This window comes from Chaetodon trifascialis, chromosome 19 (genome assembly GCF_039877785.1).
Source record: "Chaetodon trifascialis isolate fChaTrf1 chromosome 19, fChaTrf1.hap1, whole genome shotgun sequence".
Lineage (NCBI taxonomy): Eukaryota > Metazoa > Chordata > Actinopteri > Chaetodontiformes > Chaetodontidae > Chaetodon > Chaetodon trifascialis.
Window position 1 is genome coordinate 21156729 of NC_092074.1, and position 15773 is coordinate 21172501.

Sequence of the window (15773 nt, forward strand, 5' to 3'; positions counted from 1 at the left end):
CCCCTGTCCTCCCAGTTTGCATGCTGTCATGTCTCTCTCTCCCTCTGAGTGTTTGTGTGTCTCTTCCTCTCTCGACGCTGCCTCCTCTGTGTTTGTGAGGTCTGTCCTCCTTCCAGGCCTCCGCGGTGCAGAGGAGCTTGTCTGCCTCAGCTTTTACCAATCAGGCAACAACCGAAGCTGTTCAGGGTCCTCCTGGATCCACACTCTTCACTTGTGCTTTACAGTCTACACGTGTCTGTATTTTTGTAGGACAGAGGGTGTCGTATGTTATACAGAAAGCCTGAAGAGGCAAATGTGGATTTGTGATAGTTTTATAAGTTGTCCTGCTAATAGACAAGCAAATAGAACATAATAAAAAAATTTAAAATCAAGGTCCCCAAACTACTACGTGTTCACGTTGACATATCACTGCCAGGGTTGGGATAAGTTTCCCACTGTGGTCTGCTGTAGTAAATACTGTAGCGTACACACTTAAAATATTGTGATATGATTAGCTTCCAATTACCATATTTTAAATTTTCAGTGACATTTTATCAGTTGGAGTCATTCATTGCATGCTGAGTGTCTCCCACTGAGAGCCAGAGTCCTCTGAAAGCTAAAAATGTGGTTTTAAAAAAACGCATTTTTGTTCAATCTGACATTAACTTGATTTGCTATTACAAAAATATCTCAGACTGAATTAATGTTTGGTGAACAGCATGTATATCAGTCAATATTAATGTATCACGTCATCGAAATGAAAGCATTCTTTCTCCTCATCTTAAAATCCTCTTGTAGTAGATTCATAATCTGAAAAATGACCAAGAATTGTCAGAGCTGCAACTCGTCAATCTATTTCAACAAATTAATTAAATGAATCGATCCTTATAAATGTCGCAGTCTTGACCAATTACAGCCAGGCGCTTTATATTTGAAATCTATATCTGCCTTTAAAGAACATGCCAGTTGCATGTTTTCTGTCTGTTAAAGCTGTTAAAAGCTGACGGCGTCTTGCTGTTTCTTCCAGGGGATGGTGCTAACTGCTGTTGTTTGAGGCTGTAAGCGTGCTTTACTGACTGGGGATGCTTCAAATGATGAACTTGTTGTTGGCACAGAGTTAACAACACATAACCTCAAGGTGCTTTCTAATCTGTTCAGTATGCGACACCCTCAACCTTAGAGTCTCAATTTAGATCAGGAAAAAGGACAGTTTCCTCTCCCAGGACGCAAAGACAGAATTTGATGTTGTGTATACAGAGTAAATCAATAATGACAAAATTATACACTGTAAACATATGTTTACAATTATAATATAGATCCAGAAGGACGTTGAACAACTTCCAGGTATCACCAAACTCACCTGAGTCACATGACCGCCTCCCCACCATGGAGACCTAGAAGAGGGCAAACGCATAAGAGTCAAAACTCAAGCATTCACAGAGAGAGAGAGAGAGAGAAAGAGAGAGAGAGACACGAAGAGAGGATGAAGATCCAGATCCAAACATCTGGAGTGAGGCATCGTTCCCAGGTCGGCTGATGGTCCAGCACAGAGAAGCCCGAGTACAGACTTTTAAGAAGGATAGCTCTATCTGAGACTGTCTCATCCACTTTGTGACCAGACGGGATTTTAAGTAGCCAAAGTGTCACCCCACCACTGATGTCCTGTTACTTTGTTTATCCACTTTGGTTGTTGTTGTGACTGTTGAGCTGACCCTTTCTGTGCCAGCGTTTCCTCTGGATGAGCCTCTTTCATCTTTCTGTTCAGCTTTTCGTACTAAAGCAGCAGCATATTTAGCTAACTCAGTCAGCCTCAAATTGATTTTGGGAAGCAAGCTCCAAAAGCACTGTCATATTATTGGTTGGAAGTATCTTTATTTTTGTGGTGTGATTGGCCGTTTGTACATTGTCAGGCTAGACACACTTACCAGCATTACTGTATGTTGAGGTGTTTCTCTGTGGTGATCTGTGGTTGATCTCATTTCCACGTGGATTCGTTGTGTGTGATCATGCAGAGTCTGCTGCAACAGTAATGAACTGAACACACATTGAATCTTTTTTCTTAAGAACGTAAATTGGCTGATTAATCTGTAAATACACACAATTTACAGGAGTTGATCCGCAGCAGGTGCAGATCAGAAACAGGAATTTGTCTCGTAACCTGTGTTGTTGCCGGAGGAGACGGCTGCGGGGGAGTCTGGAGGATTATTTTTAGCGGTGAAAGGTTAAACAGAGAGGCTTGACAGACTAAATTAACAGGATTATCTGTCATTCTTGTCTGGATTTCAACATAGTAGGATTCTCCCAGAGAAAAGCCCTCATAGTCATTTCACCTGTACACAAGGTTACCATACCCTGTAGACAACTGGCCACAAATTGCTTATTTTAAACTGGTCAAATTCGCAATAAACTCAGCGGGATCTGGAAAAAAAAACAAAACAGGCATATTTGATTCCACCAGAAGCCCTTGAGTCACATATTGAGACTAAATTCTGTATTTTCCCAGTAGGGACACAGGGGACATTTATTTGAATTCTAAATTATTTCACCCATTTTATTAAATTGCCTGCAACCTCAGAGAGATTCCTGCATATCGATTCCTTTTCATTTCCGTTCTGTCACATGCCTTTGTGTCTGCGGTGTTGAATATCAGCTGTGAATTTTTAAGTATTTAATCAAATGTCAGAGTCGTGTAGTTTGAGCCCCGATGGTGGATTTTATAAATACTCTCTTCGTATAATATTATGATAAGTGAAGCTGAATTTTAGTGTGTGAGGTGAAAGTTTTATTAGCAGCTCCCTCAGAGGTTTTCTGCTTTATTAGATCAAACAACTGAGGGGGGAGAGAGGAGAGGAGTTGTGCACCATAATGTACCACAACACTCACTATAAACAAACTCCCACAAAGAACTAATGATTGTTCCACAAATAACCACAAAAAGCAGCTACTACCAACAGAACTGCTACTAGTGCTGGTTAATACTGCAATTGTTACTACTACTAATCCTATTGTTACTACTACAGTCAGTATAACCACTTGTGCTGCTGTGCTTACTTCAAATACTATTACGACAACTACATGTACAACTACTACTACCCCTGCTTCTGCTGCTACTATAACCAGTACTTCCACTTGTGCTGCTGTGCCAAATACTATTACCACCACCCACAGAAAGTTCTGCTAATTCTATTCATACAACTTTTATAACTACTACTGCTCTTAATACTAATTCTACTACAACTGCCACTACCACCACAGCCATTACTGCTAGTGCTGCTCCTAGCACCAGTACAGCCATTACAGGTGCTGCCACTGGTGCTACTTTGTTCAAATACTACTACTCCTTCTGCTCCTGCTCACAGTAGTGATTCCACCACCCATGGCTAGTTCTGCGTATGAATGGAGCCTCTACTTCTGTTGCTGCCATTACTACTTCTACTACTGCTAATGCTAATGCTAATGCTACTGCTACTACTACTACTACTACTACTACTACTACTACTACTACTAGAACTACTATGCCTGCTGCTGCTGCTGTTCCACAGAGGCAGGGCTAAAACAAACAGAACAGAGCTGGACAGCCAGCCAGCCACCGGATTAGAGATTAAAAGCAATTTCTAATCTTCTTTGCTAGGCTCTTCAGATATGGCCAAACTTGGTGATGTCTGAGCTTCAGCTGACCTACAATAACGTAATACCTTCAACTTTCCCCCACTTGTTCACTTCAAAAAGGTCACTTGGTTTTCATCTTCAACCCCTGTCACGCCCCAAAAACCACAAACAGTAAAGTGGCCATTTTCTTTATGGAAAACAACAGGGGAGGCAGCCAGTGATCTGTCCCTGTGTGAAGAGAGTAAATCCAGTCTTATTTCTACTGCAAATCCACAATGAGACACAACACACAGTGCACCACTTGCCTCTTAACCCCCAAACCCACCAGCCTTCCTCCACATTTCATCCTCCTCCTCTGGGAACGAGTGTGAAAAATGTTCAGCACAGTTTTTGTTTGTTCGGTTCACCCATTTGAAGAGTTACATGGGTTTAATGTACGCACAGTTTGATTAGTTCCACAGTGGTCAGCTAATCAATGAGGTGATCGACAGGCAGCTATTTTGATAATTCATTCCTTGTTTGAGTCATTGCACAAATGCAAACACTGCTTCACAGGTCCACTTAAAATGCAGTATCCTAAAAATGTGTTAACAAATTTACATGTATATCATGTAGTTAAATATGAAGAGATCATACATAATATGTATAAGTATATAGTTCCTGTAGTAGCATCAGTACTTTTCTATGATCTAAAATGACTCATGACACAAGCCAGAGTTTTACACATTAGAGCCAGATTTATCTTAAAAAGCATTCTTCTTAACAAACATTTGTCTGAGGCTTCATCTGGGACTTAAAGCCTAAAATGGCAGAAGCTTTTGGACTTGTGGGATTTGAAACAAAAGCATGAAACTACAGTCAGCAGAGGATTTAAGTATTCATTTATTTCTCAGAGCCAGACTGCAGTGTTACAGTTCTCACGATTTATGTAACAATCGCCTCTGCAACGACACATAACAGCATTATGGACATAATCTTTATATATTTACAGTGTTTTTAATACATTGAAGATCAACACAATGAAAAAAATGAGTTATAAAAGCAGCAAGTCCAGAGAAATAAAACTGTCAGCAAGGATAAAAATAAGTGAAACCAAGAGTTTAATGGCCTGGTCACCTGTAGGCTGAACGCACGTGTTTCTCCCTCCAGGGTGATGTGCTTGTAAGGACCACTGAGACCAGTAATGGCTGTCAGACTGGTGGTTAAGTGAAGATGTTACTTCAGTGGGTAAGTACAAGCTGTCAGTTTACAGGCGCCGCCAGCGCTGTCAAATAATGTGAGTTTTATTGGTTTCAATGGACTGTTGGGTCACATCCTCTCCACGCTGCTTGCCAAGGCTGCTAAGACTAAAAACACCAGGGAAACACCAGTGTAAAGCTGGTGGTGGGCTGGGAGGGGGTGTGCTGAGCAAACTGGTCACCGTGGTTGACAGATGCCCCCAGAAAGCCACTAACAGGATGACGCCAGCGCTGTGAGGGCCGCGGGGTAAAGACGGATTATGTCTGAGCAGTAGATAAACAGATTATTCCCAAAACGGTGCCTACTTTTTTAACCTCGTCACTCTTGCCACACTTAAAGCCCCCACTGTCCCACAATTCCCCTGGGCAGGAGGAACGCCTTCCTCCATCAGATGCGCATCCTGTGATTCATTAGGAGTGTTTCAGCGGCAGATCAGGGCCTTAAACAATCTGCCATCTCAATGCAAAGTGAAACCCAGACAACCTACAAACTGACAGCACCCATGAGCTCCACCTGAGCTAGAGGACGCCGCTCCCACCTTCCCTCACCCTGCTGGATTTACTGTGACACTCAAATTTTGGGAACTCTTCTTCCACGATGCTGTGGGAATTTGGACTTGCGCTGGTTTTTGTCCTCGCTCCACAGGCTGCTGGAATTAAAGGTAAGCCTCGTTTTGTTTGCAAAGCCACAATCCTTTGAGCCTTGAGACCTCAGGTCCTTTACAACTTAAAATCTCATGCTTCAAACTTTTATTCTTTGCAGAAAGAATTAGGTTGGCACTCCTCAATAGATAAGAGCAGTTAGATATAAGTATCTGAAGAGTAAGACAATCTGTACACGTACTAAAGCAAAGCCTATTACGATTGCATAAGTACTTGGCTGTGAAATCACTAAGGTGTTGGACACTGTCACTGTTTCACCAAGGATACAAAAAGGCTGTTTAAATGCATAATAAAACATCAAGAAGTTGAGTAAATCCTCCATCTTGACCTTCTTCAGAATCACAGCCGATGTAAAATCAGCATCGACGACGGGCCCCGAATATCTACAAACATGTCCACGATGCAAATGAAAATGAAAAAGGGATAATAGCACAGTTTAGATTTATTGCCAGCTTGGTGACAGCTTGACAATTTAAATTCCAGTACTCCCCAGACTTGTTTGTTAGGAAAAGCTGTAAACATGACAAAAGATAGAGAGTTATCAGTTCCTTGTATTACAAAGCCTGAATTGTCTCTGCTGAATATTACAAATATATCAACATAGTCTGCCTGTGAAATCCGATCTCGAACACCTGAGCTTCACCTTCACAACAACACAACAGCGTGGAGATACACAGGCTGCCTGGTGAATTACAACACCCACTTTAGGTAACGGCGTCCTAAATATATCAGCTAGATTGTGTGATCAAAAATACGTACGTACGGTACACTGGGTTGATGCTTGTACTCCAAGCACCTTTCAAGTACATTGAGTGCTTATATTTTTACTGCTAGTGAGCATAAGGAGAGAGAGTGAACCCCAGACCCTGGCAGGCAGATATAATACTAAACCCATGGCCACAAATAACACCAGAGACATACAGAAAGAGACATAAAGTTCTAAAAACAGCTCTGTACAGGAGAGGATGAGCGAGTGTATTAAATAAATGATGTAAATTGCACTATATTCCATTTAGACTGCGCCAGATCTGTTACCCGTCTTCTCAGTTTTGCCAGTATTCACTAATGAACTGCTGTTTTAAATGTATATTTTACTTATTTTGTGCATCTAAAGGTGATTGTGTTTCATTCTGCAGCAAGAAACTGCGCTGTACCGTAAACACGGTCCTCCAGCAGAGAGAATAGCTCTGAAAACACTCAAAATAGGTTTCCAATAATAAAAAATACAGAGAGAAAACTCAAATAAGCTGCTGGTTATCAGACAGAGTCCCTGGAAGAGAATTAGGAGAAAAACATGGAGTCTCAAGTGGCACGTATGAGTCATATAAGACTTTGGTGCATTCACCAGATTTCTCGTATGTAGAATTTTCTCTTTGATCTGAAGGACATTTCCGACTTTTCAAGGCATGCCAAGTCCTGTACCCATTTTCTGCCACAGCTTGAATCAGAAATTTAAATATCTCTGAAATCTCCTAAAAAAAATCAACATGCAAACTCAATAACCCAAATGATCTCAATGCATAATGAATATTTTTTTCACCGTGTATTCATCGTATTGGCTCGTCAGTTTACTGAAAGGATGTTATGATTAGATGAGTCATGATTAGATTTTAGGATTCTCTCGTGTACCTGCGTGTCTGAATGGCCGTCTCTTTATGGAACTCATGGTCTGCTTCGCTTTTTAACCATGTTTTTTAGATATCAAGCCATTCCCTCTTTATTACTCTCACAGAACAGAGATGCTCTGATAACACTGATTAATCGTTTTGTCCGTGAAATTTCAGGAAATGGTGAAAGCTGGCTGCTATGATTTCCCAAAGCCCAGAGATGATGTATTCAGATTGCTTGTTTTTATTTGTCCAAAACTGAAAAACATCCAGCTTAGGGTCCTGTGCGATGAAGAAAAGCAACAAATCATCACATCTGAGAAGCTTTAACCAGCAAATGATTAATCAGTTATCAGAATAGTTGTTTGAGTAATCCATTAATCAAGTTGTCAGTGCAGCTCTCGATGACACATTCACATTTGCTCACTTTGACTGATTTCTTTTCGTCTGCTGGCAGCAGAACTCGAAGCTCCTCAGTGGGAATTTCTTCTTTTTACTCTTTGGAAACATTTTTGTGAATGAATCTCGCCACGGGAGCGGAGCAGGCCGCCTTAAATGGCAACTTGGAGGCGCTGATTATGTTAGTGATACAAGTAGTCTTTTTGGCATTTTGCTTGAAAAGAGGACTCAAACGATTTATTGATTATTCAAATCGTTGTTGATTCATTTTGTCTATTGATTGATAATTTCACATCTTTTTCATGAGGCCTGTTTTGGTCAGAATGAGTTCTCGTCAGTTTAAGTCACATGACATGGCTGCTGGTTACCATCACTGCAGAGGTGATGCCAAACTGTCATCGTAGATCTGATTAAAAATGATGTGTGTGTTATGTGTTTTTATTGTGTGGAATATTTGGCGACTGTTGATGAAGTGGAACATTTACCGCATGCAGCAGGAGAAACTGCCGCAGTGAACACATTACGCAGGGCTGGCTGATCTGTTTCGCTTTGTATTTTTTACCTCTCTTTTATTTACTTACGCTTTTAAAACCGATCTTAGGACAAATTATACGACCAAAACATCTCTGCTGTTTGCTTTAAGCTGCTGGTAGTGCCAGATGGGCGGGGTTTACAGTAGATAGCGTCATTTCTGTTGTCAGTGACAGTAAAGGACACTAAATCCAATTTTAACTGTCTTCAGATGTTGCCTAAATCTTAGCTGTTTGTCCTTTTGTAGTAAACACAACCCATCTGTTGCTCTAAGCAAATGCCAAGGATTTGGATCTGGGTTTGACCCTGTGTGTGTCCTGTTCAGAGAGCGGCGTCACGCTGGACTCGGGGGTGAAAATCGAGGCCATTGGCTCTGGACGTTTGGTGGAGCTGCTGAAGACGTCCACGCAGACTGAAGGTTCAGGGTTTGAACTGGACGTACGTCGATCAAAGAGGTCGGTGTTTCTTCACTCCGGAGTGAGAATCTGCCCCCAAGAGACCATCGACGAAGTGCTTGCCAGCCACCAGGCTTATTACCAGCTCAGAGGTACTTTATTCCACAAACATCACATCGACTTGCATTCACACAGCTACAGAGACACTCATGCCTCTTGCTGCCCCGTTTTTCCAGCTTCTCATTGTGTTTTTCTGGTCATAAACTTGTTCTCCTTGCATTGACACCTCAGAATTTAAACAGGAATATGCAGCATAAATTATTATAGTCCAGTTTTTCAAAGCCAACATTAGGTTTTGATTGATTGACGTCCTGCATTGCACTGGGCATGTTTCCATTCCTTTCACTGGTGGGATTGAATCCAGCTTGAGGCTATTGTTGCTAATACAGCTGCAAACAGGGACCTTCCTGTATACTTCTTGTGCTGGAGCACCCAAGGACATCCTGACATCCTGTCGGCAGCAAAAAGCGCTGCAGTGATAAGTTGTGTTTGTAGAAATTCAAACCCTGAAGAGAAAAACAATCAAACCATTGAGTCAGTGAAAAGGAAAATGTCAAGTTTTGTTATTTCTGGCATTACAAAGGTGTGACAGCCGACTCAGATGTCATACCATGGTTGAATGAAAAAGCAGTGACAGTTTCAAAAACCTTTATGGCTCACAACTTTATTTACCAGGTGAAGATGAGACGTGCTGCTCACTGGAAGATTGGAAATCCGTGTGAAACTTGTGGGCCTTTAAATCGCACAAACTGTAGAAACCAATTGAATCAACTAAATCAATTAAAGTGTTATATATAGTTTGGAACATATTTGCCCAAAACCAAACAGTTACTTAAATGCTTTTGTGTGTGTCAGAAATGAGTGTTTGATTATTGAAATCCATGTTCATGTTTGTGCTTGTCGTGTGCCCTCATGGCTCAGGGGTTAAGAGGCTGACCATGAACTCCAGTTTCGCTGGTCTGAGTCCAGCCGGGCGACAGTTGTTGACCTTCGCTGTGCAGAATGATGTGTGTGCAGAGTCTGACGCTAGAACACTGTTTTCACATTCATCTGTTGGTAGTGGAAAGTTGCTCAACTTGTTAGCTTACACTGTTGTGATGGGGAAACTTGAAGCCTTCGGTGCATAAACACTGAGAATGGACTTTTGAGTAAAATAGGAGACATCTCCTGTGAAGTCATTGAAATGACTTGACGTAATGAATAGATTCAGGATTTTCTAATGAGGGAGAAGGAGTACATGGAATTTAAAGGATTTTTAAAAGATGATAGAACTCTTTTTGTTGTGGAGAAACAATAGAGAAAGAAAGAGATTGGGGGAGGTGATGCGTGACGAAGGTGCTGGACCAGGTCTGACCTCAGGACGTCTCAGGCACTTGATCTCCAGCCCCTCAGGGGTCCAGAGACCCCTCAGGAGTGACGAAGTGACTCCTTCACCTCCTCCACACAGGTTGTCAGTTACAATTTTGTTCCTGTCGAAATTCTTTGACAGAGAAAAATGACTGATGCTTTACAGTTTCCACAGGTTGCAGTTTGTTTTTCACCTCTCACTCACCGCACAAACAAAACCACAGGGCAAACTTTTTGTTTTCCAATGAGATGGTTTCAGGTCCTGTGACACTGAACACTGTGAATACACAGAAGTTATGAGATGGAGAGCTGCTTGACATTGTGTTAGTGTTCCTGATTGGATTGATGTAAATGTCAGAGACTCTTACGGGCCGCAGGATGATTATACAAACTTTGTTTGACAGTTAAATTATGTTCTGCAAATGAGCTTTTTATCTCCACTGATGTATGTATATGCAAATATCTGTTTTGATCTTTTTCTTCTTTTCGTCTGTTATCCTGTCTTCTTTATCTTTCTCTTTCTGTAGTCATTGTTTTTAATCTTTTATTTATGTCTAATATGGACTGTGTTGTCAAACATAAAGCAATACTGACTCTTTTATGATTAGAAAGAAGTTAAATATTTACTACAGCACATTCATCTCAGCTGCTTCATTGCACTGTATTTCAGTCGTGCACATTCTGCAGGGATTCTTTGAAAATACTTCATTTAAACTTGTCTGAAATTACAATGTGTCTTTAGAAATCCCACTCATGCTTTTGAATTGAACCACCTGGATTTTGTTGTGTGCATGAAATACTTTGGAGACAAAAATAAGAGCGAAATGTGTTGACAGTTTATAGAGATGTCCTGCTAACAAACACACACTTTTGGCAGTTGCATCTCTCAGAAAAAAAGTGCAGAAACATTGATCAGAGACAGAACTGGGAATCTGTCACAGGCTCGTTTATTGTGGTTTGCAGCGTGGAACTGATTGTTACTGTGCAGAGGAGCTCCTGGCAGCAGTGTGTTTCGTGTTGAAAGTCTAAGACCCTGCGGTGTGTGTGTTTGTTTGGTCAGTTTGTCAGGAGGCTGTGTGGGAGGCGTTCAGGATCTTCTTCGACAGGATCCCGGGGACGGCAGAGTACCAGAAATGGGTTCACACGTGTCAACATGAGTCGCTCTGTATCTCTGACCTCGCCAAAAACTTCAGCAGCTCGGAGGAGCACATGAGCATGATTCACAGGGTAAGAAAACCACCCCAGACTTAGCGAGTGTTCTGCCGTCAACACCGTGCCTCCAGACATGCACAGCATTTAGACGTTGTACGATGATGACGGCGATTAGAGGTAACCAAGCATCCTACAAATATATGATAATGTATGTAATGTAATATAAGCTTTTTACAAGATCAAATGTTTATATTGAACAAAACATTCATCTGTTTTCTGCACCTTTGCACTAAAGCAAGAATCATGGTTTTACGGTTCTGTTCAGGCAACAGGTAACGTTAAGAAAACATTGCAGTGAGCTCAGGGAGCAGGAAACTTTGTCAAGTTCAGGATTTTTTAATGTAATAATCCTGAAAGCGTTGCATGTCCTCTAAAACAACACAGTGCAGTTGTTGCATATAAAAGTCGTTAGAGGAGGACACCTGCAGAACCAGTGGAGGCTCAGCGCCTCGCTCGAGATGGAAAATTACCATACTGAATTATTATTAGATTTTGAAGGCAGCAATAATCGCATTGCTTGAGTTCAGCATTAAGGTGCAGAGAGGCTGAGCAGCTTGTTTTCCAGTGAAGAGAAATTAGCTTCCAGCCCAGTGAGGATGAAATAATAATACATCTGAACTCTGGTTGTGTTGGTGAAGTGAAAAGCTATAATGCATGTCCCTTTATAGAGATAACAAGTGAGTCACTGTTAGCAAATAAACTTGGGGTCCTGGTTGAGGACATTTGCATGAAGGATGGAGATTTGGTGGAACCAAACCTGAGACTTCTCGAAACACAGAAGACTCTGTGTAAACTCTAAACCATCAACATGCTAAACAGGGGGATTATTTCAGTTTGTTGACCAGCATTTGTGTCTTTAATTCTTCAGTAAACATGCAAACATGTCGCTCTGAGCACATTCATCCTGTCTGCAGAGCTGCCACATGGCCTCGAGTTACGCCAAGAGAAAAGAAGACATTTTCAGTCTCAGCTAAAGATTTACACTCAGTGGCCAATTTGTTAGGTACCTAAACACCTGCTCTTTAATGCAAGTAGCTAATCAGCCAATCATGTGGTCGCAACTCAGTCCTTAAAACTGTGTGGACGAGATCAAGAGGTTCTGTTGTTTGGACCAAACATCAGAATGAAGAAATGTGATCCAAGTGACTGTTAGAAGAAGAAAAAGTATCAATATTACAGTGTAGAAATACTCTTTTACAATGTCTTCATCACTTTAATGTTGCAGCCATTAAATGTGGACCTAATGTTAATGTATTTATATTTATTTTATATATGTGAAGTAACTGAAAATGGAAATACTCAAGCACAAGTATTTCAAAATTGTGCTTCAGTGGTACTGAAGTCAGTGTACTTAGTCACTTTCCATCACTGCAGAGAATTTTTTGATGGAAACACTGTTAACGTGAGAGTTCAGTGGAGAATAGCTAGACGGATGGAAGGGTCAGGATGTGGAGTAATCAGTAAACAGCAGAAATCCATCCTGCCTGCTGCTGTTGTGGGTGGCGTAATGGTGTTTTCTTCACTGCACGTTAGGGCCCTTAATATCAACTGACTATCATTTAAATGCCACAGCTGACATGAGTGCTGTTGCTGACCCTGTGCATCTCTTTATGTCCGCAGCCTAACCACCTCACAGATACCTCCAGCAGGATAACGCACACAAAGGGGTGTCAGTAAAAGAAAAGCGTACCAAGTAATGTGGCCACTGAGTGCATATGAAATCGTTCTGCATATTCCTGTTGAATACAAAAATTAGAAAAAACTTCCACAAGAGGTCTGAGCAGATTTATGCAGTTTGGGTGACCTAACCCTTTAAAACAGAGAGGAAAGTTTTCTTTTCTCATTAATGTTCTAGCTCATTTTTGAAATTTCACTGTGGAGATTTAATGGGTTTTATGGCCTGAAGGGTTATTCAACTCCCTGAAGGGTTCAGCTGGCTGCAGCCAAACGTATTTTTAAACCGCTACACACAACAGGTAATTTGCACATAATTGCATTCAGTAAAACTCGAGTCCTGAGTGTGAAGAAAACAAATGTCAGTGAACAAATCAATTCATCAGTTGTTCAATCAGTCATCAATGTAACAGCAATTGACTGCCAGTGAAAGCAGCAGTTCCTGACACATGACATCACCACAAACAAGACAGTCATTGGCTAATTAGTGCTCAAGTGTTAAAATGTGTGGACGGACAGTGTGTGTTCGTGTTTGTGTGACACGTAGAGTAATTTCTTGTTTTGTTGTTTGTTTACAGAGGATGAACCGGAGGAAAGACGGGAGGCCTCCAACACGGTAGGTGTGACACATAATTATGTCTCACTGACTACAAGTATCAGATAATACGAACATGAACCATTAGAGAGCAAGAGGAAGAGAGAGAGAGAGAGCGCCAGCGTGGGTCAGTCAAACTATTCAAAGAGCATCTTTCATACAGCTCAGTGCTGTGCTACAGTGGCAGTGCTCGAAGGAGTACTCAGATCCTTTACTTAAGTAAAAGTACTAATAGCACTCTGTGAAAATACTCCACTATAAGTAAAAGTCCTACATTCAAAACCTTACTGAAGTGAAGTATTATCAGCAAAATGTACTTTTTCTCTTCTGTCTGCTGTTTGTGGATTAATGTTCTTGCTCCATTTATGTGTTTGCTGCATTTTACTGATGTAGATGTTTAAGATCATCTGAACTCCTTTAAATGCTGCGGAGTACACGAGGACTCAGGCAAATCTGTGATGTTTGTTTTGTTTGCCACAAAATTATTCAACAAAAATGCTCTAACATTTACAAGAAGACATTATTAGCACATTAAGTGCACAGTTTGTTACTAAATCTGTGTTTTAGAGAGAAAAGTCTGCATTTCTCCTGATGAGAAAATGTCGCTTTAATAAATTACATTAATGACTTCAATCAGACTTTTGTAAGTAATGATGTATTTTAGAGTATATAAGTGTAATTTGCTCCTCTAGTCCATCTCAATCATGTTTCCATTTTTTAATCCATTTTCTTTATGAATCTCATTGCTTCTGTAATGTGACTGCATATGTGAGGACGATATCATGTGAATCGGAGGAGTTATGGGGACACGGACCGACTCAGAGAAACGATCACACTCGCAACTTTATCACATGACTCGGCTCTTTACTCTGTGAACACTTCAGTTAAAAGAATGAGAGGACAGAACAGTTTCCTCAGACTGGACCCGCTCACAGCTCCAGTCCTGTTCTGTAAAACCAGCTGGTGGATGATCTCCATCCTCACTGTTTCACCTCATTCACTAAAGGACATTTGAACTGTTAAACACGGACCGTCATGGGGGAGTTGCCCACACACACGTTCTGTATCACTGATCTGTATGTCGGTGTTTCAGCTCATGCTGCCTTTTCCAGGATCACAAAGATGGTTCACTCAAGTGTGGCTCTTGATAGAAGACATACAAGGTTATAGAAGATGTATTCATCTTAATTAAAAACACTTAGAACTCAATAACAGCATATGAACGTTTTTCACTTGCAAAGGAAGCTGTAAATTTGATTAGAGCTTCAGCTGCGGTTGGATATTTGCCATGTACTTTCAGAAATGCTTGGATGTGTTTGAATACTCTGCTGGTAACGTATACTGAGATAAACCTCTCTGTTTTCATTTGCTACGGCAGTGAAAATCAGCTGACAGGGTGCTGAAGTGAGCTAACTACGGCTTTTTTTGGCCGCGTGGCAGCAGCGCTCGCTCAGCCTGAAGACCCCGTGTGTTCTGTTTATAAAAGAGACTCGATCAACAGCAACAGTGAGCACTTGAAATACAGCTGTCATCAGAAAGACATTCTGCTTTTTAGCATAATGTGGTTTAACTGAAACACTCCATGTTGTGCTCCTGACATGTTCTCCTGTTGCTGGACCTGAGTCTGTTTATTCAACAAATCCTCCAAATGAAATGGCATTTAACTGCTGATCCCCTCCCTCTGTGGACTCTGTGGCTCTGTAATAATGTCACACTGTTACCGCTGCTAATGGACCGACTTCAGTTCAGCATACCGACAATACCTCTTTACCTATATCCTCTTTTTATATACTTACAGTTTATATATGAGCACAGAAATTATTGCATCATTTTAAGATCACGGTCAGCTAATCAAGTTAAATAATTTAGAAAAACCCTGAAGGTGTGTCACAAAAATCACACAGACCGATGCATATAAGTGAATATACTTTTTAAAATGCGATACTAATGTGCCGCTTGTTTTCTTCTTCTGCAGACGAGTGACGACTCCCACACCGACAGAGAACGTCCCGGAGATAGCAGGTAGACCGTTTACAATGATCTGATTCTGATACTGTCATTGAGATCAAAACTGTTGCGACGTCTTTGTAATGTTGTCATTGACTTCTCGAGATCGCTCCTCGATCTCTGCTGTGAAATTTGTATTGATTTTTGTGTTTACTGTATGTCCAGTGCTGTGTGTTTGAGAATATATCTGCAGGCAGCTTCACTTCCTGCTTCATTTGCTCTGTGACTAAAGTTACTCTGATGTTACTTCAGGTGCAGAACTTCAGACCGTCGGCCTGCCAGCGGCCCCGCCAACAACCACCACCACCACCGTCCTCCTCAGCCCTGCGAGTGCCTCTCCAAGCCCCAGCATCGGTCACATCCAGCCAGCAGAAGAGGTTGAGGAGGTACTGACAAGCACTTACATTAACATTTTAGGTATTCAGCCGACACTCTTATCTGCAACAAGTCAAAGGAG

The 15773-nt window shown here is 41.3% G+C and overlaps 1 protein-coding gene across 3 annotated transcripts in view; it reads left to right on the plus strand.

The window, feature by feature from the left end:
* Nucleotides 1-5204: 5204 nt before the first annotated feature.
* Nucleotides 5205-15773, plus strand: part of LOC139347317 (interphotoreceptor matrix proteoglycan 2) — a 40924-nt gene continuing 30355 nt past the window's right edge. For all 3 annotated transcript variants that reach the window (XM_070986799.1, XM_070986797.1, XM_070986800.1), the window contains exons 1-6: nt 5205-5488; nt 8352-8573; nt 10889-11055; nt 13293-13330; nt 15285-15331; nt 15569-15702. In XM_070986799.1, the coding sequence (XP_070842900.1) occupies nt 5425-5488; nt 8352-8573; nt 10889-11055; nt 13293-13330; nt 15285-15331; nt 15569-15702 (672 nt within the window). In that variant the 5' untranslated portion in view covers nt 5205-5424. The remainder of the gene's footprint in view (nt 5489-8351; nt 8574-10888; nt 11056-13292; nt 13331-15284; nt 15332-15568; nt 15703-15773) is intronic.